The sequence below is a fragment of the Electrophorus electricus genome, chromosome 1 (genome assembly GCF_013358815.1).
Source record: "Electrophorus electricus isolate fEleEle1 chromosome 1, fEleEle1.pri, whole genome shotgun sequence".
Lineage (NCBI taxonomy): Eukaryota > Metazoa > Chordata > Actinopteri > Gymnotiformes > Gymnotidae > Electrophorus > Electrophorus electricus.
In genome coordinates this window covers 16,405,243-16,431,069 of record NC_049535.1, presented here as the reverse complement: position 1 = coordinate 16,431,069, position 25,827 = coordinate 16,405,243, and the positions used below count along the sequence as shown (strand labels likewise).

Here is a 25,827-nt window from a genome sequence, read left to right as displayed (position 1 = left end):
TCCCTCTGTAATCCTGGGATCTCCGGCTCAGTTCCCATACAGTGCTTTTTCCTGCTGTGTCACCCCTGACTCAGCCAATCACGGAACCCAACCAGACTCTGTCACGCCGAGCATGACCCCTCTGCCCCGCCCGCTGCTCACTCTCTCTCCCCCGTGTGCCCCTCCCGTAGAGGACGCAGCGGTTGCCGCGGGAGATGGCGCCGGTGGAGCCGTCGGCGTTTGCGGCGGAGCTGATATCCCGGCTGGAGAAACTGAAGCGGGAGCGAGACACGCTGAGCTCTCTCGAGGAGAGACTGCAGCAGATACAGGAGGTGAGGAGGCGAACGCGGTCTCTCTGTTTCTCTACCTCCCTCACCTCTCTCTCTCTCTCTCTCTCTCTCTTTTCCTGAAAGCTCTGTCCGTGCCTGATCGTCTCCACGCATGTCTGCCGAACCACATCTCGTGGACCTGAATAATCAATGAGTGAAAACCTTCTTTTGAGGAGAGGACCTCGGGGCACCCCCTCCCCTAAGTGCTAAAGCCCTAACGTTCTCAACCTCCTTAAACTACGCGACCTCTCACCTTTGAACTGTGTGCCCCTTTGACACTTGATTAGACTGCGGTCCCTCTTACTCTCAATCGGGCCATGACTCCAGTGACAGGTCACGTCGATAATGACGAAAGTGTGTGCTCTGTATTTAAACATGATAATTATTATTATGATAAGACTCAGGCCAATGTGACTCACCCAGTAAACTGGAATCACTAGTCATCAAATGTTCATTAAGAGACTAATGGCTGGTGAAGTGAGAAGTGTGGTCTTGTTTTCCCGCCATCCTTGTGGAACGTTCCCTTTGCTGTTGCCTTTGTCACTCAAAGGGCCTCTGACTCTGCGAGGCAGTGAGCAGTGGCTTTGTACGGTTGCCTGTAATGGAGAACTGGAGCAACAGTATAGCTGCTGTCTTGTGATGAGTTCAGGTAACCCAACTTCCTGTTTGTGTGTGTGTTTGCAGGAAGAGGAGCGAGATGAGAGTGAGTTATCAGGTGGAGGCTCCCACCTACCCCCTCCCTCCCTCAGCCTCCTCCCATCCGGATACTGTGAAGAAGACCCTCAGGCTATCCTGGATGAGCACCTTTCCAGGGTCCTAAAGACCCCCGGATGCCAGTCCCCCGACATGCCCGGCTACTCCCCTCGCGCCCGCTCGCCGGACCGCCACCACCATCACCTCCACCATCGCCAGGGCTTGGTCTCCAGCCTCGTACCCGGATTGGCCTGCTCCGTCCCAAGCAAGACGCTGGCGGCAAGCCCCCGGCCCTGTACCAAGCACGTCCACCACCACTACGTCCACCACCATGGGGCTTCGGCCAAAAGCAAGGAGGAGATCGAGGCGGAGGCAGCCCACCGAGTGGCACAGTGTCTGGGCTCGGCGGGGTCAGATTACTCCTTCCAGCGGTGCCATATCCCAGCTGAGCTCGTGCCAGGGTGAGTGCCGGCAACCCCATATACGGCTTCCGTCCCCTTGGAGTTCTGGGGGGTTCCGCGTGTTCCCTTGTCTGCTATCAAATTTGTGTGGAATTTGCTGCCAGCTATTTTTTTTTGGTCTAGATCTTATGACTAAAATGTATTTTTGTGTTATCATATTGAAATAATCCAAAAATTCCTAATGAAAAATTACAAAGTTGCACTGTAGGAATTTAGCTGAAAAAAAGACCACTAATCTGTGTGTGTGTGTGTGTGTGTGTGTGTGTGTGTTTGTGTGTGTGTGTGTGCGCGCATCATCATCATCATCATTATCCTGCTAGCAGACATCTTTTGTAAATGAATGGAGAATTGTACTTTCTGGATTTCATAACTTTCTGGATTTCATTTCATGCACATTTGTAAGGTCTGCGATTGGTAGCGATGTCGATTTTGTTCTCCTCCACCTCACACTCTGTATCAGTGTGTAATCACACAGTGATCATACACGAAACCTTCGTAAGCTGCGTAAACCTTTTGTGTAAAGAAAAAATTCCCACTTCCCTCGTCCCATCCAGGCGTACCAGCACGTTGTCCAGGCGCCCCTGTAAAGCCAGCGATGGAACAAGCGTTTGCCAGTCTAGCAGCGAGTCCTGCGGCTCCCCCGTGCTGCCCTTGGATGGTACGGACCGCTCCCAGAACGTGTGGCAGTGGATCCTGGAGAGCGAGAGGCAGAGCAGGCCCAAGCCTCACGGGTGAGGGGGCTACCATAATGCCCAGGGTCTTGGGGGGGGCTCTGCTGTGATCATTCAGATGTTTGGGAACAGGTGCTTTTTGGACCATTTTCAGATTTTTATTTATTTATTTATTTATTATTATTTTTAGTATTATTAACTATCCTCTTGTATGTGTGCTTTTGCTATTTTAAACCTACAAAATCAGGACATATATATAATGTGTGTGTGTGTGTGTGTGTGTGTGTAGTGTATCATAGTCCCCATGTTGGAACAAAGATTTGCAATAAAATCCATGGCGCTTCCGTATTTTAACACTGACTGACATGTGACCTCACTCCACAGTTCCCAAGGCCTGAAGAAGCTCTACCCCACCGACGTGTCCTCCAAGACAGCCCTGTGGGGGAGCGGAGGAATGGGCACCACCGTGCGCGGCCACCACCCGGGTCACCCCTTCGTGCAGGACCCTACCATGCCCCCGTTGCCTCCGCCCAACACCCTGACCCAGCTCGAAGAAGCCTGCCGCCGGCTGGAAGAAGCATCCAGGCCTGTTAAGCAAAGGTATGTGCAGGAGCTGTCCCCCAGAGCCATCCTGCAGAGCTGGCCCATGGAGCCGGCCCATAGAGCTGGCCCATAGAGCCGTATAACTGTCCGGCAGAGCTGTCTGATCCACTGGTAGCTCAGTGGTTAAGGTACTCCGGCTCGAGCCCCACCACTGTTGGGCCCCTGAGCAAGCCCCTTAACCCTCGACCCCCAGTTGGGCCGTGATTGTATGTGGCCTTGGATAAACGTGTCAGCTAGATGCCGTAAAGGTAGTAATGTAAATGGGTAAAATGGGTATATGCACAGGTAAAGTGACCACAATGACAGGAAGACTACTGCTACCCTTGGTGTGTGTGTGTGTGTGTGTGTGTGTGTGTGTGTGTGTGTGTGTGTGTGTGTGTGTGTGTGTGTGTGTGTGTGTGTATGTGTGTGTATGTGTGTGTATGTGTGTGTATGTGTGTGTATGTGTGTGTATGAGTGTGTGTGTGAGTGTGTGTGTATGAGTGTGTGCGTGTGTGCGTGTGCGTGTGTGTGTGCGTGCGTGCGTGCGCGTGTGTGTGTGTGTGTGTGTGTGTGCTATATCCTCCTCTTAACACATGTCTCCACCTCTTCCACAGACACTCCACCTCCTCCGGACTGCAGAGAGAGAGAGGACATCCACCTCTGTTCCCCAACACAAGCTCCACCCTCAACAGCCTCGCCCCACAGACAGACGAGTACGTTCCTTTTGTACCTTCATCTTTATTTCAGAACGAATAATTGGGAGGAAGCCTGACGACAGTGTGCCGGGGGTGTTCTGGGTAATGGGCTTTACTGGGGGACGTGTGCTTTCTGGGTGCACGTCTAAAGCCACACAAAGAGGTTTTGTGATTCAAGTGGGAGGCAATAAATCTCATCTTTTGGTTTTAACAAGCCCTGCAGTATTTTGTCACCCATCTTGGTGTTCTGCAGCTTTGTTTGATGTTTGGCCACAGCCACCTGACAGCCAGGAAACACACACACACACACACACACACACACACACACACGTGCGCGCGCGCACACACACACACAGCCTCTGCCTAGCTTTAATTGGCTGACCTTTAGCCAGCCAGCTGTCTCAGGGTGAACCATCACCATCTAAAGCTGCACCAACAAAGCCCTGGAAGTGAATGAAAAGCTTCACGGCTCTTTTGGGGGTGCTTGCCCTTTGGCCACCCCCATGACACATGTTGGTCCAGTCCGGCCCTTGGAGCCTGCCAATGCACCACTGTGCACAGGTTGAGCTGGACCATCAACCGTGTGTGTGTTTGTGGAGGGGGGGTCAGAATCAAAAGCCCATTGGGGTTTCTTAGCGAGGGGTCTGATTTTGTGCAAAGACCAGTTGCCGACACAAAGCCCCATCATCCATCAAAAAGATTTTCACGGCGCAGCTCTGCACGAGATCTCCAGGCCACTCCGACACCCGAGAAACAGGTCCCCACCGCCCCTACCTTGCGAGACACTCACGAAAAGGTGTTCTGGACACGAAAAAACGGCAAGCAGCTGACACGGCACTGAGAGTTTTCTCCGCAAAATTGAATAAAAAAAACAACATTAATGAGCGTGAAGGCTGGTGGTAACAAACAGGACCACCGTCTGAGAGATTTAAATTCCAATAGGACCTTCAGAGCCTTTGTTCATGGACGTCGTGACATCTGACTTCTGTAAAAGCAGCATTAACGTGTTATTGGTCCAGTTTTTAGGTTATACATGTGTCTGCAATATAGCCAAATCTAATCCAAATCAATAATAATGCTTTCTTCACAGGTGGAAAGAGCAGCGGAGGCCGAGCGGCGGGAACGCCGGCGCCCCTTCTGGCTCGGAGCTGGTGGTCACCTATTTTTTCTGCGGCGAGGAGATCCCCTACCGCAGGCTTATGAAAACCCACAGCCTCACGCTCGGCCATTTCAAAGAGCAGCTCCGCAAGAAGGGGAACTACAGGTAAGCCCCGCCCACTCCGAGCGCTTTGTGTCGTGCAGACCGGGCTTGGTCACATCTGCCCCTGGTTCCCATGGTCTCATGATTCCCCGATTTCCATGATTCCCCCGATTCCCGTGCTGCGCTCCCAATCCCGAGCCGCTTCGAGCCGCTCCTGATGATGAGGATGTCTGAACACACATTATAAATTATATGGATCTCTCAGCAGTTCACAGCGTGTCTAGACAGTGGCTATAAAATCATCTTTTAGTTCTACACTTTCCTCTAAACATCTAAATCAGCCAGGACCCCGTCAACTGCCTATGACCACACCAGGATTATTAATCTGTCCATTTTAAGTAATCTATTGAGTAATGATAGTGTATAATACACCAAGTCATCCAATCAGTGCGATTTAGAGATGCTTGGAAGCCAGCCAGCGTATCAGGCTGTACTGATACATCGAGATCCAGCTCTTTCTAAACATGTGGACTTGGTTCATTCCACCATGGCAGTGATTCAACAAAGAATACACAGAACCGGGCTGCCGGGTAGTAATTCTCTCTCTCTCTCTCTCTCTCTCTCTCTCTCTCCCTGACACACACACACACACTTTAACACACATACATGTCTCTCCCTCTGTCTCGTTCCTTCTTTCTTTCTGTCTTTTTTTCTCTTTCTCTCTTTGTCTGTCCATCTTCGCTGGCGTCTGCCCCTTCTGCTTCATCTGCTCGCCGTTGCTGCTGCCTGGGTGGGTCTTTTACCTCTGAGGTGGAACGAGATGAAATTCTTTGCTAAGAATGAAGATGTGTGGTAAAGGATCAGAGGGATATGCTTCACTGTGCCAGGGTTACACACACACACACACACACACACACCCAGTCTTGGTATATTAGTACCTTTTGCCTTAGTCGATCTCTCAGCTAACGTGGAACATTCCTGCTTGGTGTGTGTGTGTGTGTGTGTGTGTGTGTGTGAGAGAGAGAGAGAGAGAGAGAGAGATGGTACACACACATACCCATACAGCATCTCTCAAACTGAGAGGGGAAAAGTGAACATTACACATACGTTGTTTGTGTGTTGTTTATGTGAATTACTCTGCCTTCACCCATAAACCCCAGCAGCCTGTGGGATTCCAAAGCAACTCTACACATGGGCCGAGTGAGGCAGTTTTCCATTACAAAGCCAATCATTAAGTCCCCCCCACTGACCCATGCTCCTTCAGGTCATTAAGAGCTCAGCCACAAAAACAGGACAAAACCCAACGCTCTGTGCCATCTTTGTGTGTGTGTGTGTGTGTGTGTGTGTTTGTTTGGGGGCAGTGGGATGGGGGTGGTATGCGACCTTTCACTTTTAGCACACCCTCGGGGTCACAGAGGATCTCCCCGGGTTTACTGTCAACAAGCCAAGACCGCATCACATCTCAGTCCCCACCAATCAGAAAACGGCATGGTTCCGATCCCCACACTCTCAAAACTGATTTTTAAAAAGGTCATTAAAGAGGAGTTGTTCATTAACATGTCATTTTTGAAGGGGCCGAGTATTTCGCCACTTCATTCATTACAGCTTAGCCTGTTTATCTTAGCTTCAGTTCAGCACTCATCTAGACAAAGTTCGCTCTTTTATTGTCTCTTAACTTGCAAAATAGTCAACAGACAACATTAAGCCACATTCATTTTTAACCTGTTTTAGTGTGTGTGTGTGTGTGTGTGTGTGTGTGTGTGTGTATGGGCATATTCATGTGCATGTTTAGTAACAGGCTCCTTTTTGATGCGACACTGAGTGTTAACGAGGGATCTGTTTGCTGTGTTGCAGGTACTACTTTAAGAAGGCCAGCGACGAGTTCGAGTGCGGTGCCGTGTTCGAGGAGATCTGGGATGACGGCTCTGTGTTGCCTATGTATGAGGGCAAGATCCTGGGTAAGGTGGAGCGCATGGACTGATGACACGATCCAACCGGCCAATCAAGCGCGGAGGGAGTACAAACAAACCACAGACGTCCGTTTATCCGACGCTCTGCTCCCATGAAAGACTGAGACCCTCTAATATGAGTCTGACTGTCCGTCAGAGACCTGGCAGATACACTCCTGTTTTTTTTAAGCTACCTAGAGTTAATATATTTTAAAAAGACTGCCCAGGTTGTGTTGAAGCTATTGAAGGAACACTAGTAACCAATGAAGAAACGAGGAGCGAAAGACCTTTTTTATTTAACCAATCAGCCTTAGAAACCTGATAATTACAGCCTTCTGGGTAATGTAGTTTTTGAGTATTTGAGGACATTAAAAAAAAAAAAAATCACTGAACATGCAGATGACTTCACTACAATGCAGCAAGGCTCCATGGTTGAGGACTGAGGACTGACTGCGTAATGGAGCCTATATCATAACATCTACTTTGCATACTGACCTTCAGTCTACATTAAAACATTTATATGTGTGTGTATATACATACAGGCCTAAGTGTGTGTGTGTATATAGTTATCTATTTTTTTTATTAAGTATTTATTGAATTATACTATCCCACTTTTCCCAACCCTGAAGTCCACAGAACGGACAAGCTGCTTCAATATATTGCTTCAGTTCCTTTTGTCATCAATGCAACACGCACACAGCCCTCACAGTCAGATCGTGGGCGAGTGGACCCCCTAGAAGCCGAGCTTCCGGAAGCTCGCGCCGAACTCCGGTCGAATGTTCTCCTGCACTGACGTCATGGAAGGCTTCCGTGCGGTAACTGCTTTGTAACGTCTCTTGGCGTTTTGCGTCCACCACTATCGTTTCTGACGAAGAACCTGCAGCTGGCAGGGGTCTACATTTTCGCTCCGCCGTCAGTCCTTCCCCGGCCGCCGTTGGCCCTGGCGCGCACAAAGCTCTTCTTCTTCCGCGTCGTGCCTTTGTTTGTTGACCAGACACTGCACCGACAGGAGAATGGTCCACTAACTAAGAGATCAGGACTGTAAGCTTTGCCAGCCCAACAGCCAAAATGCTTATAGCATTAGTCGGTTCGAGAAATTGCTTTCTTTAGCGGTGCTCGGGAGATGCATGCATTTCATTTCAATGGGTCTGATTCATACTCTCTGGTTAAAGCAGTCTTCTGTATGTTGTATATTGGAATGATCCATTATGAACCGTAGGGGGGAGCACTAAAGTTTAATTGATATCAGTGCAGCACCTGTGCCTACATGGACCATACCATGTGTTACCCTGTTTCAGGGTGTATTATTCCCTTGGTTTTCAGAAGGGCTTTATGTTTAAAAACACTTTCTAAGCTTTTAATATCATTTACTTTATTGTTTTTCATTGTTTACTTCATTTTATGTGATCAAATCTGTAAATTATACATTATAAAAAGAGTTTTCAGTTAAAGATTTTACTTTGATCTATAATTATTGTAATTATAAAAAGATGTAGCCTTTATTATTAAAGTTATATATTTTTCAAATAAAAAAAATCTTGTGTTCTTAATTCATCTCTGAAACAAACGAAAGCACCACATGTGAGTCTCTTTTGTTGTAGACTCGTAGCATAATGATTAAATATATTTAATCCATGTCTAGCCTACACCACAAGAAGTATTGATTTTCTTTTGATTTCTCCGGTAAGTTTGTTAGCAGTTGCGCGCTCTCTCGCTCTCACAAACACACACACACACACACACACACACACACACGTCTCTCCCTTTATCTCATTTCTTCTCTCTCTCCCTCGCTCTCTCTTCTCTCCTAGCCATGTCTAGCCGTAATTGGCATTTAGCGAACTGTTGGCCGTTACAAACAGGGACGTGCGCGAGCGTCCGTGACGCCGCCTCTCCCTCGCTCCCACACACGTTCTTTCGGGAGCCGTGGGGCCATTGTGCTCGGAGCCTTTGTAGATTCACAGCAAGTGCTTAAATCAGTCCTTTCATCCTGCCGTTACCATTAGCATATTTAATTGCCAGGTAAAATCATTTGTTTACAATCCGTTTAATTATTTGATTGTACAGTAACCGTGAGGAACAAAAAGAAGGGGGGGGTGGGGGGCGAAGCTCTGTTGCCAGAACACACATCAAAGCAGTACCTTGATGTGGATGTTGAATGGGCATTAACGGGTTCTGAAGGCAAGAGATTGCATGAAAAAAAAGAAAAGAAAAAAATTAAACCCCTCTCTCATAATCCCGCCAGCGATCTCAGCAAATGCATAAACATGGGAACCTTCTGCCAGAGAGAGAGAGAGACGGGGGGTAGAGCTGATTTCAAAAGATTCTGAGAGTTATGTTAAGTTTAGATTAGAAACACTGGCATGGCTTCTCGCACCTTTTGAAATCATTGTTAATGAAAAGTGAATTGTTCCAATGTTCCGGATCAACATCAGAGCAAGTGGGGGTTTTTTTCCTACTCAATTCGCCTCATTTAGAATAAACTGGGGCACTTACAGTGCAATTACGACAGATGAGTTCAGCGTATTAACCCACAGCCACGACTTCCCAGTTTTCTAAGGATGCTAGTAAATGGACCTGCCTCGAGTTGACTTTCCAAAACAGGATGAGAATGTTCATATTCACTGCAACACTGGAAGGAAGCAAGCTAGGTTTGTTCGGTTCATGCCGCCGTACCCCGAAAATGAAAGGTTGATTCGTGCAACCACACGTAGGTTGTAGAAGTTATACCCTTTGCCATGGGTTTCTATCTCCCAGTTTAACTCCACATGCTGGTTTCAGCTAATGAGCATATTCAGGATATGGGCCAATCCCATTATTCCACTTCATGGGTGTAGGAGGTTGAGGTGACCTCTCTTTAGTTTACAATTACTGCATGTGGCCAAGCGTTTGTGAAGATGAGAGGCAGATGTAAGGGTCCGAAAGACAAACTCCAGTGTTAAATCAGGTTTGGACCTACAACCAACTTTGGATCATAAATCCCTGTCGGATATAGAGCTAAATCTTTCTGCAAATAAACTCTCCCATGTCTACATGAATGTTAAAAGTGTTGTTCTAGGATCAAGCTTTGTCTATTTCAACCTAATCGGTATGATTAGAGCGACCATGAGTGGGAAGGTGGCAACTGTAGCTGAAATCCTGGATAAAGCGAGCAGGGGAACACTAGCAAACAGAGCTCACTTTAGCAAACGGAAATGGGCAGACGGATTGCGTTATTCAGACTGGATTTGCTCACATAGGCACATGATTCCCTGATTCCATGATTCCTTGATCCATGATTCCCTGATTCTGATCCTGTAGCCCCAGGCTGTACTGTAGCCATATGCTATATATTACGGTTTATTTTCCACAAACGAAGCATCCTTGCATTTCCTTTCTCAATGCTCCTCTGTCTTCCCAAGCCAAATGCGGAATGGGTGGACATTCTTTATTTACACAGACCTGCCCCCCCAGAGAGCCCTGCTGCTCCATCCCTGGGCGGGTTGGTCACTTTTGCCTTAACCGCTGTAAACAACAGGGACAGTTTCTCTGGCAGGAGACATGTTTACCGAGCTGGAGCCACAAACATTTTTAGCTGACTCTTTTTTGTTCGGTAACCACGGCATTCTCTGATCTTGGTATTATTGGATGTTCCCCTGCGGTCTGTGTGGTTTCTGCACTCTTACCCATTGTTCTCAAAGCGGCACGGATTGAGAGAATTCTGTTGTCGGCACAGAGATGCTATAGCATGGATTTGTACTGAGTAGAAAGTCCCGCATACCAGTCAGGCCCACAGCAGAGAGGACTACTATCACCGGTTCGATGTGCTCAGCCGGGAGTGACGTGTTTTTGTGTTCAAAGTCTATAAGGCTTTACTGCAAGTAGCAGGCTAGTTTGGGGTATGACAACAACATAAAAAAGGCAGGCCAAAATGCCAAAATATCTCAGCAATCTTAGTGCCGATCATACACTCCAGACGGATTCTGAGCGTGGACATGTTGCCATTTCAGCGTTTTCTGACCGGGACTTTAAACTTTAAAAGGGAATTTATTCCTGTTTTGTCCGCTTAGCTGTTTGACTCGAGAAGCTACTTTTTTGCATGTCCTCTTGTGCACCCCATCAAATGAAAAGCATGATATAGTTCTGTTTGAGAGGAAAATTCGCCCCGAGACAAGTATAACTTTCCAGAACACAAAAGCAGTTGCCTATTTTTCAAATTCCCAACTTTGATGTGGTCGGTGCAAAGCCTCCCCATCTGAAAACCGCACCTTTCTGGATTGCAGCCTTGCCTTTGGGCTGTTCATGAGACATGCTCCTTGATATATTAGTCACTAAACTCAATCTGTGTTCACCACAACACCAATACTGAACAGAGGACCAAACTTCCCCTTTAACCTGCTGTACGAGGGTGTTACCGGACAGTAGATTTGTCTGAAAACAGTGCTCTCTTTTATCAAGCTTCCCTGTGTTTTGCACGTTTGGCACCTTCCTTGCTGTGTGATGGTGTCATGTCCATGACTGCCCCACCACTGAGTACGCTCCCCAAGTAGATATGGGGTCTGTGGTCATACCGCTCCTGGTCTGGCTTTAAGCCATACACTACTCAGCAATGTGCACAAACACACACATACACACACTAACATAAACACACACATGCATCTACATCCAAGCCCACATACTAGAGGTTTTATCTCACTTCATAACTGTCCTGCTTTGCTGACCTATCATTGTGTGACCAGACTTTACACTAACAACAGGGAACAAGAATTTAGAGCTGTCGGTGGACTTGGAGGTTTTCAGCAGATCAAGAGGATTGTAGTGCTTAATGTTGCCTTCTGAATGGGTCAGGCCTTCATGCTGTGGTTTCCCACCCCAGTCCCTGGGGCCCCGCACACTTTGCACATAGTGAGGCCTCTACTAATACTAATACCATAATTCTACCCATCAGAAAGTCATCAGGCTCTTTGTGATCTGGCTTCTTGGCAAGGTGTCTTAGACCAGAGAAAACACAACAATGTGCAGAACGTGGAACAAGGACGCCCTGACTTTCAAATTCAAAACCATCGTTTAGCGATCTTACTGGACCCCTTGCCTGATCTTGCAACGTTTAACCAGTGAGATTTAGAGAAGCCAAAGTCAACACAGGTGTTGCACGAAACCCAAACATAGGTGAACGTCACCGTGTATTCAGATGTTTGGAGCTCGTAATTAAATTAGTCTCAAACCGGCTCTAATAGGTCAAATCAAACAGCAGATAATCACCTCGCTGAAACAGTTCATCGAGAAGACGCATAGACAAAGACTTAGCGAGCCCTTGAATTTATAGCTCCAAAAATCTCCCCTGAGCACCTGGGTCTGAGAGCAGTACTAGGTTCCCAGCATTGACTCTGAACACCACCGGAGCTAAAGCAGGCCCTCAGCTCATTGTCTCCCCCCACCCCCACCCCCCACCCTCACACCTGTTTGAGATTGGGCCTGTCTGTAAAATTCAGCTGTAAACCATTTTCATCCGGCCACCCACGCCAGCGGAGCGCCATCGAAAGCTGAATGATTCAGCAGGAGAATAATACATCTCGCCCACACCAAGCGCGTTTTAATGATGGGAAGGACGCCGCTGTATACAGAAGCGGGTGCAGACAGAGACGCGGTGACTGGCAGAGAGGGAAGGCCAGGGTGAACTTTCACGACCCAAGGCAGAGTAGCAGTTAGTCAGCCAAACATTAGAAATTAGCCACGCTGCGTTCAACATGGGTGGAAAATTCCAGGCCACGCCAATCTGTTGCGTTTCATCTGCCCAAAGATGAAAGCCAGACGTGTGAGAGCCAACGTGATCATTACTGCTCCTACGTTGCATTGTATGGTATACATACATAACAGATCTGTGCGCAAGGGTAAGCAAAGAAAGCGCACTTAGTGTTGGGGGAATTTTACTCTGACATCATTTTCACTGGCAGATTTTGCCACGGAAGGAGGTTACAGTTTAATGATTAGGATTTGCTGCCTTAAGAGAGGGAAGCGACACTGTTGTTGTGAACTCCATTGCCGATTCTACGATGTGGGTGATTTTGTGGTGCCTTTATGTGGCTGGGCAACTTTGCATCAATGGAGATGAGAGTTGTTTGGGCCCAGTGGACTGTTTGTGGACCCATACAGGTTGTGGGAGAGAAGCAGAACAGGAAGCTTCCATTCGCACGTTTCAGACATGCCACATGTGGATCTGTGGTTCTCCATGATGCTTATGGAAAAATAATTCTGTGATGGGGCAGAGAGAGAGAGAGAGAGAGGGAGAGAGAGAGACAGAGAGAGAGAGAATCATATGGTTCTGGTTTGGTGGTATGATTAGATGCAGGCCTGCTTTTTCTCTCTGACAAACAGGAAACAAACACTCATAACTGCATAACTATCTTCAGATGCGTGTGCGCTCGAATATGAAATTGTGGCGCACAGAGCGACAGAACTCACCCCTCCCTGTTGCTAGCCAGGCTTTCCACACTGCCTTGTTCTCGGTTCCCTCTCGCCAGTCTGAAATCATGAAGTGGCAGTATTTTCTGCTCTCATCCCTGAAGACTGACTGCCATGACTACCTAGTTGCCGGTGAAACAAAACTGGGGGCACCGCTAGCACTGCTGACACTCAAGCAACACGATCTTGTTCAGTTTGCACTTGCAGTGCGGCGAAGACAACAGAGGGAACGTTTGCAGGAACACTGCCCCGGCTGAGGACAGGGGATGGGATAAATTGCCTTTCAGTGTGTTTCAGTGGGATATACATTCAGGGTTGTTCTTCTCTCTGTAGTTTCACCCACAGATTCGTGCTTTCCCTTCCCTTCTCTAGCTTCCATCAGTGGGACTGCACTTGTGGGAAACGGGCAATCCAAAACACCAGGTAAGCTTTTCGTTCCGTCATCGCCTTTTGCTGGGCTGCTGTCTGAGCTGTTAGTGCTTATCCTAGGTGGGTGACGCACCACAGCGGAAGCTCACAGCATCCCGTCCGACGGGCCGTCGTCCAGCGGGTCGATCTCCGCCATGGTTCTTCTATCGCCGTCCCAAAGATTCCCACCTTGGGAAGGCCGCAGGGAAGAGGAAGAAAGGTTGAATCGTTGCCAAGAGCGGCACTTATGATTCCTTGCCCCATCTCAGTTCCCTCCTACCTGTAATTCTCTCTTTCTCTCTCTGTCTCTCCTCTCTCTCTTTTTTCTCTCTCTCTGTCTCTCCTTCCCCACCATGCACAGGCCCCTGGGCCATGCATTTGAACTTCAGTGGGAACGCCGTCTGCATGCGGGGACCTGAAATGGGAGTTTTTCAGAGGTATTCGGGATTGTGTTATATATGATGTATGACGCTACAAGATTCTAGACATGAAAGAAAGTTAGAAAAAAGGTGTGAGAATATAGAGATTACACAAAAGCAGAGACCATCACCATATTATAACATTAAGCACTGCATTAATGGTATTTTATATTGTTAAAATGTTGTTTAAAAATTGGATTTTTAGAGGTATTTGCAATGTTTTTGCTGTACTGATCTGTGTACACAAATGAGCATCCTGGGTTAAATGTGTAGCCCGAGCTATACTCACTGTCCACTCAACACTTGACGTACTCAGTTTCCACTTTGTTACTGAACACGTGGTATCTGCTTGGTTGCGATGGGTTCCTTTGTCTTTCTGCCAACAGAAATCTCCACCTAAACTTAACACCCACCCACAATCTAGCCCTCAAAAACCTCCATAACAAGAGTTAGCTGGCTAAGTGTCATCACAATGAGTGCTGGCAACAGACGCTTCAAAGACGGATGAATGAGTCATCTTAATGGAAGAGATTAAGCACCTGAAGTAAAAGTGCTTGATTTACACAAACATGGTGAACCCTTGATTCGTTGGCCATGACACACACCGTGCCAATGCATCACAATCGGCGGGTTGTGCAATAAAGAGCTTTTTTTCCAGCGAGACGGTCCGGGTAGTCCAGCTGGTAATTACCTGGATCCACCTGCGTTTTATCATGGGTAGCCTACATAAGACACGTGCTCCTTCGAGAAGCTGCGAATGCGGCGCATGGACGCGTCTCGTTTGCGTTTACTTTTCATTATTAGCCGTGGTTCTTTCATTTCTGTGCTAATAAAGCAGCTCGTGTCGCTAACCCTGCCTCCTGAATCTTTCTCCCCACTACCTGGGGGAGAAAAACATATCTCTGTTGAATTCCTGGCCTTGTTTATTCAGTCCCACCCTGTGTGGCTGTGACCTGCCAGAGGAAAGAGAAGACTGACAACCCTCCAGGGTTGTGTCTCCCCCCAACAGTAGTTCGATGTATCCAGGCGAAATGGTATCACCTGGAATCTGAGGCCAGTTCAGACCTGTCACACCTTGTCTAAACAACTGGGAAGAGGATACCGAGGAGGCATCGCAGTAGTTTTGTGTTTCGCTCTTTTTTTATTATCTAGTCCCTTCTTCGTCAGGTGGCTTAACGAAGCTTAAGTCGCAGCGTGCCAAGCAGCGTGGTTTCCTCGAGCATCCAGCCTGTATTTTCATTATCCAAGAGAGCAATTATAAGCATTGAACGTTCACAGATATTAAAAATCCAGGTGGTTTTACTATCGTCAAGTTCAGGTATGAGAAGAACTACTGCGTGACCTATTTCCACAAGCTAAGCGAGCCGTAAAACAAGAGAGAAGATCTCGCAAGGCTCTTGCAGTTGCCACAAGTACTGAAGTTTGTTTGATGTGCCATGAATCAAAGGAATTACCAATTTAGAACTGTTTGAACTCTCGCGCATCTGGTCTCTTCTATTGTGCTTTGTGAACAAACAAACTATGAATTTCAGAGAGAAATATGAATAAGAGTGTTCTCCACAGATGCAAAGGCAGCACATGAAGCTTCCAGAAATGTTTCAACTCCTTTTCTGAACGTCTTATTAGCCTTACTATCAAGCTTTGCACCCAGCCCAAAAAGAAAGAAAAAAAGAACGATAGCAGACAAAAGAAACCAAAAGCACCCCCCCCCTCCTTCTCCTCCTCCCCAAGATGTTAAAATTAGAGTCTCAGAGGGGTAAAGAAAAAAATCAAAGGGGCTAACATTAAAAAAAAAAAAACCAAAAAAGGCTTGAAATGTCGACACTGCAGAGTAAAAAAAGGCAGGAGATAGGAGATAGCAGCAGCAGACTTTGGTGGCACTTCAAAGGGCTTTGAGAAACTGGGTTAGCGTCAGTCGGCCTGCGCTCCTCTGACCACTTCCGAGGCTGTGAGTTTAAGCCAGCGAGTTTCAGAATTAGCCGCAGCTGGCTTGCTCTTGAAAACTTTAGCTTAGAGGAGGGGCATATGAGGTCATGGGTCAACTCTGACACGTGACACACCCATGAGGTCATTTTTAATTTTTTTATTCTTCTTCTTCTTCTTCTTCTTCTTCTTCTTCTTCTTCCCGGTCCGTCTCCGCATCTGATGGTGCGTTTCGTTGCGGCCAAGCGATGGCCTGCTTTGAAGTGAAACAGTAGCAGCGGGAAACGTGTCAGCGTTGTCTGTTCATCGCTGCCTGTCAGAGGCATGCTGGGCGCCAGGCCTGCGTTTTAACTCATTAAAACCAAACACACACAGCACACACTGATATAGTGCAGAGAGAGAGAGAGCGAGAGAAGACTCGGAGAGACAGAACTGTCATATTGTCCTTAAAATGGTAAGGATTTAATTGGTTTGCTTACCTGGGTGTACCAACTGTTATTGGTTTGGGGTTGGTGGGGGATTGTATGGTTACAGACAGTGACAATAAACCAAAAACTTCCCATCCTGATTGGCTGTCCTCATGTTGGTAACACTGTTCAGGACATCTTGTGTGGCGATGTTTGCTTTAAGAAAGTATTATTCTATCGGTACCCGAGTAATGGCCTTTAGTAGCAGCTCAGGAATGACAGTAAGTCACAATGTCTGAATGAAAACAACGCGCACGTATGAAGGACAGCAGTTTCCTACGTAATCTTCACCTGGACGAAGCGGGTGGAGACCACCTGACAGAGTTCAGAAAGGGTGCTGCCAGGCTCTGTAGTGCTGACTGTGCAGAAACCACTTCAGGCAGGGGCTTCAATATGCACTCTGCACCAAGCAGTAACTTTCATCAGATTCGCTGGTATGACACATGTAATGTCCTAGGGCAGGTTTCTCAACCTGTGGGCCGCTGACCACCAGGGGGCTGTGAAGCGCCCTCTAGTGTTCTGTAGTGCCATCCTCAGGGGGAGGCAGTAGTCCATCGTAGGCAGATTTTAGCACTTTAAACACTTTGAGTCACAGAAGTATAAGAAAAAATCAAGAGATCAATCATGTTCAAACTATAAACATTATATAAACATTGATAGAAATGCACAAATAAAATATACCACAGAGGTAACTTGAGGCTAGTTAAACATCATTACAACGCAGTTTGAGTCAATGCAGCCGCAAGCACCTGATGCTAACAATTTTACATAAAAGTTGAGTTCTGTTTTCTTATGGACCACTATGCTTTCTATTAATAAGCAGGTGGGCCATGCGGTAGAAAAGGTTGAGAACCCGTGTCTTAGGGATCCCACTGTCAGGGAGGCGCATTGCACCACTGGGACTCCTAAACTGTAAACCTAAAACTGTAGTACGTTGGCCCACATCTCACCACTAAGTGATGGGGTTTATCAGTAATGGTTGTGAGGTGGCCTTAAGAATCGGGCCTGAATCAGAGTGTGGTTTGCGTCAAAAACTGGCCATTTCGAAGCTTTCACCAAACTCAGAAGCAGACCAAGGAACTGTACACAAGCCTTTGGAAAAGCGTTTAGATCAAGCAGTGGAAGTAAGACAATGAGCCCACATGGGGATTTTAACGCATACAGATTCAACAGATTGTGTCTTAGATGGGCACGTGCTGATGACAGAAGTTGCACATGAACGCACCGCAGTTTGGCAGAACCACACGCAGCATGAAACCAGACCAGCAATTCACACTAGGACTCGAAAAACACCCAAAACCTGGGTGTCACTAAAGGCCTTGCTGTGGCTTGGGTGTGTTCGATTAGTGTTGGAGCTAAACCCAGGCTTTAAAGTCATATTCTCAGATATCCGTTCTCTACTTGCAGAATTAACCCTCTGATGCTTTTTTTCTTTGCTATTTCAGTGCCGTCATCGTTTCCTAACAATTCTGGACCATGAGTCAATTAGTTTTTTTTTTCAATTATCACATCTTGCGGACTGTGAAGGCTTCCGATTATATCCGATTGCCCGTGATGTGGGAGCGTACCTTTGTCGCGTGACGTCCCTTATGGATGCACGAAGTGGCACGCCGCATGCACGCGGAAAATGTGTGTGATTCAGCGCTAACAAAAAATCATTTCTTTCTTTATGCCTTTCTGAGTACATCTCCTTTAGCACTTCTGCAGTTCTTCAGTAAAGGTGGGAGGGGGGGGGGGGGGGGTTACGCGCCTCGGCCCAGATGACGCGACTGAACGTATTTACTTAAGAGTTTAATTTTCCACTTTCAGGGACTTCAAAGCGCTCACGAATAGAGAGTCCGCCTTCCTCCGAGTACTGTCTCCCAGATTTCATTCTTTCATTTCAGCCACGGCTCTTAAGTAAATACGCACAATCTCCCCTTCTTTCCGGACTGATTCGTTTTCTTGTCATTTATTTGTTTTAAATGAATCTTATTAGTGCGCCGCGTTAGAACGGCCCGTATGCTAATCTGGTGGAATCAAAGGCGATGGGCCGTGTTGAATGCCTGCTTACGGGTTATTCTTCAACTATTAGCCCCGGAGTCTCTGCAAACGAGCCGGTGACCCCGGGCTCCGACGCGCTCGCGCTCACCAGAGAGAAAAAGCCTTTGCTTTGATCACAAGTTTTCTTTGGATCCGCTAGTTGTGTATTCCGACATCAATGGAAATTTGCGAGTGCTAACGCATGCTTTTAATATCGGAGACAAGGATCAAATGAAAGGGAGTGAACGAAGGGGGGGGGGTGTTTCAGTGACTGTTTTTGGCGACTGTTTGTGCGCACGTTGCAGTTTCTGTGATCACTTTGGGGTTTTGCACTATTAATCTGCTCCGATGCTGTTTGCTGTCGACCGAGATGCAAAAGCTCACGAGCTCAGGAAAAAACAAAGCAGCAGGAAATTTGCTTTGTAGATGGTTAAAAAACCTTGAAGACTAAAGCTAATTAAAGCGGTAAAAGAATGCAGCGACCAACACAAGAATGAAACAGCCGGGCCGTATTTCTGCACACACGAGTAACCAGTGACACAGGTTTCTGCATTTCCGAAACTCGGAGATTCAAAGTTTATCCTTTACCCACTTCAAGCCCACCCTCCAAAGTTTTGTAAAGGTTTTTAAACCCCTCGGTTCCTTCTGACAAAGCCCTTAATCTGTCAGGACGTTGTGTGTCGCGTTGTTTGGTCTCGCTCCCCCGTGATTTCGGCTCGCTAACGATCTGCGTGACTTTTGTCGTCGCATCAAGGCTGCAGCCTCGAGAACAAAGTCCTGTGCGCTTTCAGGAGTTTGGCGAGAAGAATGCAAGATTGGAGGAAAACCACGCAGAAAGCGTTTCTTTTCTCTCTCTCTCTCTCTCTCTCTCTCTCTCTCTCTCTCACTCACACACACACACACACACACACACTCACACACACACACACACACACACTCACTCACACACACACACACACACACACACACACACACACACCTCTCTATTGTTGTTTATTATTCTAAACTCTAATCTCCCATTGTCTATGGCAAACACAAAGGACTGACACATCAAAACAGATCAAACTATCAAGCGCACAGCACCCGCTCTTACCCCGCACGGCTGCGTGGCGAGGGCGCGGGGGGCGGCTGGCACAGCTAAGGAGCACAGCGCGAGGACAGCGCGAGGAGGGGATAGGGGGGGAGGAAAGGGAGAGTTCGACAGCACGAAGCAATCCCGCATTGTTTCCTTTGGCTTTGATGGAGAAACTTGAAACATCACATCATCAAATGAGTCCCGAGCAAGAGGGCGCGAGGAACGAGAAACGGAGGGCCACGAGAGTACGCGAGCGCTCTGATGTGTGCAAACCCAAGCCTTTGTTTTTATTAGCGTGCTACTGATAACCTTTATGAGGCTCGATTTTTGAAGTTGCAACCATGGCTTTGAAGCCACGGCTGTTGCTTTCCTGTTTTTTTTTCTTCTCGCGCAGAACGCAGGTTGCGGTTGCGAGATAAAACACTTCTGAGGCGTATTAAGACTTGAAAGTCCCTTGGCTATTCACTGGCACACATTTGATGTTGTTCTTTGCTCCTCTGGCAAATTAGCATATCTTTTTCAAAGGCCTTCTCTGATGAACATAATACGCAGGCACGGCGCATTTGCGAAAAGTCATGATTGATATGTTATTGTGTTGCGGAGTAAGACGTTAAAAGGATGATAAACAGATTACGCATGACGAACCGAGTTGCCTTCTCATCCTCTTCCCAGACTTCCTGCATTTCTTTTTCACTACCACTCTCTTCTTTAATTTTTCTCCATCCTCCTGCGGTTTTCTCCTCTGTTTGGTCTGTGTTTATATATATATATATATATATATATATATAATTTTTTTCCCCCTACACATTTAGTGTGCTCTTTAATTAGCGTCGAGCACTTGATGCTGACGGTATACATATCTACATTAACACTCTCTGGTGACATAAGGGACATTTTCTTTGTAAGTCGCCGCACCCTGCCCCCTTTTGAATAGTATAGGCGTGAGAAACGCGCTCTGGCTGAAGACGCGTCGCAGCTGCTGCGTAGTCGCGCCAGATCCTCTCCTCCGTGCGTGCCGCATCAAATCACAGCTTCTGACATCCTGATTGATCTATTATTAATTCCTTCACATTTGATTTCAGCTCAGTCAAACAAATCACGCAGATGGCGTTGCCTAGATGCTCTATCACGGTTATTATTATAATCCACTTTTGCGCTTTCATTATCTATTTTTATTTATTAATTAATTTATTATTTAGGCCAGTTAGGTTGATGTGAAACATTCGTTTTGATGTGAATGGGCACTCCAGTAACAGATGGGTTACGATCAGATCAGGACATCATGAAGCCCCACAAAATGGCCCTTTAATGTGTGTGTGTGTGGGGGGGGGTATCGGGGCAGATGAAAGCTGCCTCAGTACGGGGTGTCTGTGTGGGCCCAGCCCCTCATTATTAATGCTAATACAGACTGTGAGGTGCTTTGATGTCAAGCACACAATAGCATGTACAGCTGACGCATAGCGAGGCGAGAGCCACAGTCTGAGCCTGTGAAGAGGGGCCCAAACACACAATGGGAGACTAACAGTCAATCATATCCTATTTCTGATAAATACAAGGGTGGGGGTTTAGAGAGAGAGAGAGAGAGAGAGAGAGAGAGATGGAAGGAGATATTGAGAGAAGCAGAGAAACAAATACATTATGACCATCAAAGCTGAATTAAAACTGAAACGTTCCTTATCCTCAATGGTGTTGTCTGGTGTTTGCCTTCAGTCTTGTGGAGTAGGCCTTGATCTGTCTGAGCAGTGAGTTACTCAGGCTGCTGGAATACGACTAACCTGCTGGAGGTTGTATGTTTAGGATAACTAGCATAGTGAAAAGGTTTATTAAGCATGTATGCTTAATAAATCACGTCCAAGTTAGCCATGTGGGTCCCTGAGTAACATCTGTCCGGGTGAAACGCCATTGTTTAGCTCTTGTGTCTCCCATTTGCCATATTAGCATATCAATGCTAACGGTTGACACCTGTTTTGCTCCATGAACAAACCACTACACTGAAACAAAAAAAAAAAAAAAAAAAAAGAGAAGCAAGTGGTCAGTCACAATCATGTCAAAAAAGGGGTGGAGGAGTTTCTGAGCAGCGGTGAGCCGGAGGTTGAGCACTCCACCGTGCCTGAGTTGTGTTCATCGTGGTGGTTGTCAAAGCATACTTTGCTAGCGTATCACGCTGAGGGGGGGGGGGGGGGGGGGGGGGGGTTTGGTTACCGGTTTCATATTCATTCACAGCTGGAGACAGACCAGCCTGTCACACCTCAGTGATCCTCCCCTCGGCTCCCCCGCTCCGCTGCCGACGAGCCTCTCCCGTATTCCGGAGAGGAAAGAAACAATGGAGGGGAAAGGAAGAAGAAACGCCAGAGCGGCTTTTATCAGCCTCAAAGCTGGAGGCCTTTGAGCCAGCCTCAGATACTTAGCGTTTCCCTCCACTGTTCTATTTCGAGCTGTCGCTTCTTTTCTGCATGACTACTGTATGCGGATCAATGTGCAACTCCCCCCCCCCCCCCTTCACATCACTCTTTTCTGTCACTTCCAACACTTCTCTCTTGGCTGGTGGGCGAAAAACATAACTTCCTAAGATGAGTTTGCTGCATAACTTACTTCAGTGGCTGCTGCCGTGCTTTGGCAGAGGAGGTGGGCGAGGGTGGGGTTTGGCCAAGGCTGTGGGCCTAAGTCACATTACAAAACCCTGAGAGTGCTACCCCGGCAAAGAAAGGTAATCTCTCTCACTTTGTGCTCTTGTGTTCTCTCTCTCTCTGTCTCTCTGTCTCTCTCTCTGCACCAACACGCACACTCTCCTGCACACGCCCGTACAGAACCGCATCGGCGTTTGGAGCGTCCTCGATACGGGTCAGCAGACACAGGACTGAAACAGAGCAGAGAGATGGCAGATCTAATCGTGATCCAGTACCGTAGGGTCTGAAGGTGTATTCTTAGAATTAGTGGAGGAAACGTGTACTGCTGTTCTCAGTGCTTTAAAAAAGCTAACGATTACCCAGATAATTTCCCTTGGGTGATTTGGGTTGTTCTATATTAATTGTGTAGGCAACACATATTTAAATAGTATACTAATTAAGCAATTAGGTTCACATTATCTAAGAGTATCTAACCTTCTCATGATGGCATCTACAGGTCTATCCAGGAGATCCTTTATCTCATGTAAAGGTCTTACGGCAGAATTCTTTATTCAGTACCTAAATAACAATTTACTGGATAGGACTGTAGTAAGTTACATGGTACAAAAAACAGTTAAGGTCCCCGGTAAGGACCTCAAATGTAAGACAAGGTCCTCAAATGTTATTATAGTCACCATTTATGTGTTTATTTATTGTAATTTTGTTCTTTGGCATTTTTTCATATTTAGAACAATAACAAGCCAATATGTGTCAGTGTCTGTCATAAGCTATTGTTATGATTCTTAAGATGCTTTGAATATGAAAAACTCACAAATAAGGAAATGAATGAAACCTTGTGTATCATCCAGACCTTCGAACAGGGTCCTCGTGTCTTAACGCACCTGAAATTCCCACCATCGCCATTAATAATTCTCAGATTTGAGGACGTTTTTGTGCGTCGCTGCGTGGTCGTGGGGTTTCCCCCTGCAGAGGACACAACAGGAAGAGACTTCGTTCTTTAAGACGGGTGCTCCCGCTGAGTCCCGAGTTACTCGAGCGACCGCCGATCTCCCTGATCAAATCCCGGGGCGACGCGCTGGTCTCGTATGGACACCTGTGCTGCGGCAGGCACCAGCAGGTCAGCGTGCAGGACAGCTCGCTGGACGTAGCAGTAGCGACTGTGTTAACAGCGACGCAACGACGTGAATCAGCCGCCTACGATGGTCGGCAAAGCTCACCAAACGGTCAAAAAGTGTTACTGCAATCACACGCCATTAAAAAGATTTTGTGTGTGTGTGTGTCTATATATATATATATATATATATATATATATATATATATATATATATATATATATATATATATATATATATATATATTTGGCTTCTTAAAGGGTTTTCAAAACAATATACTCAGGGTACAGTAAGAGCTATGGAGATAATTGATGTTCAGTGAGTCCCAGTTACTGAATCCAGCTGATCTTTAACTACTGACTTCAGAATGCTATGGCATCTCCACATAGTGTTTTATTTCTGAATGCTGAAATAGGGGACCTGTCAATTTTCTGCTGCTATTTTATTTCACTTTCTGTTTCTTACATCTCTTCTCCACATTCAGCAAGTAAAAGTGGCTATTGTCATGGGTACAGACTCTGTAGGCCCGGGAGCCCGCGGTGGCTGTCTGACCGTGGGAAAAACAAAAAAAGCTTCAGGCAGGGTGCAGTACGACTTGACAGTCATACACTCATAAAAGAGTCTGTGGGAAAACACACACACTCGCACATAGCCTAAACACACTCTCTCTCTCTCTCTCTCTCTCACACACACACACACACACACACACACACATTCGCATACATCCACAGCGGACTCCAGCTGTTCACAGCAGCAGGTGCGCCAGCTTATTTCTCTGTGTGTGTGTGTGTGTGTGTGTGTGTGTGTGTGTGTGTGTGTGTGTGTGTCTTGTTATAAGGGTTTCTTGATGTTTGTGTGGCTGAATAAAAATGAAAATGTTTTTGACCTAAACATAAAATAAATGTACATGATAAAATGGAAGGAGTACAGAACGTTGTTGGTGTAGATTGTTGATATCAGATGCCGTATTTTTTTTTTCAACAGTCTTCTTTTCTGTCGATGTATTATTCACATTTTCAGTACATCTGACGTGGGTATACTCTGTATTCCTAATGAGAGCAAAATTACTCTAATTTCACATTACCTACAATTCCTCTGTGACAGTAATTCTCCATTTGGAACCGTGTTTTCTGGGCATTGGGTATTGTTCATTATATCAATAGATCACTATTGTAAACTATTGTATTATTTATTGTATTTAACAGCTTGAAAAGTCATGTTAAACATAGAATATGGGGATAAATAAAACACTCATTGTCCTCTTAGAGATATATATTTTACACATGTGAATTAAATACTGTTTGATTAAATTTTGATGTACTGCAAATGGAGATGTAAATGGTGCTAGTCACCGCTCCACATTTATGAAAAAAAAAACAAAAAAACAGCTAAATGGAAAGAAAGATCCATTTGCAAAAATCTAAGCTCATTCAGGAAAGGAAGAATGACTTCTTGTTCTCATTGCGAAATGTTCAGGAGATGATCGCTAGGACAGTCTTCACGGCTTTTCCCATATTACCTCGTTTAATATCGATCAGGTGAGAAGGCGCGCTAGTTACCCCTCTCCGTACAGCACGCCGCTCACGCCTATCTCGCGCAAAGAGCAACGCGTGCCCGGTTATATATAAAGAAATAATCAGATTTCATCCATCTTGGGGAGATGTGTCTGAAAGATGAGCAGGTTGACAGAGTGGAGGCACGCAGTCACGGGGAGGCGAGCGGATCTCTCGCTTTGATGGGACGTAACAATAGCCAAATCCCCATCCACTTTCTTCTATTTAAGTTGCTGAAGGCAGCTGGAAAAAGACGCAACTTCTGCGAAGTGTCTCAGAAGCCCGCGCTTTAGGTGAACGAGAAAAACGGGGATAATGTTTATGCATTAGAATTTCAAAGCACTTCTTTTCTCAGCAAGGAAATTCAGATTCGAAAGGTTCTTCTTCTTATGATGAGATCTGAGGATTTTTTTTCCTCTCCACCCTCCTTTGCTCCCTACTTCCCTCCTGTTCTCTCTCTCTCTCTCTCTCTCTCTCTCTCTCTCTCTCTCTCTCTCTCTCTCTCTCTCTCTCTCTCGCTCGCTCGCTCGTAACCACAGGAGAGACCAGGTCAGCAGACTTGTTTGGGTTTGGCTGTGGATGTCTGTGACCTAGAACGAGTATCGCAGTTACCCGTGTTCTGTGTGTGGTGGGCTTGTTTGGGTTTGCCCGTGTTCTGTGTGTGGTGGGCTTGTTTGGGTTTGCCCGTGTTCTGTGTGTGGTGGGCTTGTTTGTGTTTGCCCGTGTTCAGTGTGTGGTGGGCTTGTTTGGGTTTGACCTTGTTCTGTGTGTGGTGGGCTTGTTTGGGTTTGCCCGTGTTCAGTGTGTGGTGGGCTTGTTTGTGTTTGACCTTGTTCTGTGTGTGGTGGGCTTGTTTGTGTTTGACCTTGTTCTGTGTGTGGTGGGCTTGTTTGGGTTTGCCCGTGTTCAGTGTGTGGTGGGCTTGTTTGTGTTTGACCTTGTTCTGTGTGTGGTGGGCTTGTTTGGGTTTGACCTTGTTCTGTGTGTGGTGAGATTGCTCGACCCCTGCACAGTTTGGTGTGTTTCCTTCTCCTTCACACCTGATTCAGCTCTTGACAAAACACTTTAGGAGTCAACTCGGTTTTGTTGGAACCAATAACGCTCTTCGCCGCGATTTCTGCAGTGCTGTGGTGCTCCAGAACTGGAAATGAGCGCTAGTAAGGCGGCATCGAGGCGTGGTTATGCTATAGAAAACAGGATTCTACACAGAGATTAGT

General features: G+C 46.7%; 1 protein-coding gene across 6 annotated transcripts in view; it reads left to right on the top strand.

Annotated features, from left to right (window-relative positions):
- Positions 1-6,817, top strand: part of LOC113583264 (axin-2) — a 38,675-nt gene extending 31,858 nt beyond the window's left edge. For all 6 annotated transcript variants that reach the window (XM_035528772.1, XM_035528771.1, XM_035528766.1 and 3 more), the window contains 7 exons: positions 171-311; positions 993-1,462; positions 2,017-2,193; positions 2,518-2,733; positions 3,333-3,431; positions 4,504-4,677; positions 6,469-6,817. In XM_035528772.1, coding sequence (XP_035384665.1) covers positions 171-311; positions 993-1,462; positions 2,017-2,193; positions 2,518-2,733; positions 3,333-3,431; positions 4,504-4,677; positions 6,469-6,595 — 1,404 coding nt within the window. In that variant the 3' untranslated portion in view covers positions 6,596-6,817. The remainder of the gene's footprint in view (positions 1-170; positions 312-992; positions 1,463-2,016; positions 2,194-2,517; positions 2,734-3,332; positions 3,432-4,503; positions 4,678-6,468) is intronic.
- The last annotated feature ends 19,010 nt before the right edge of the window (positions 6,818-25,827 follow it).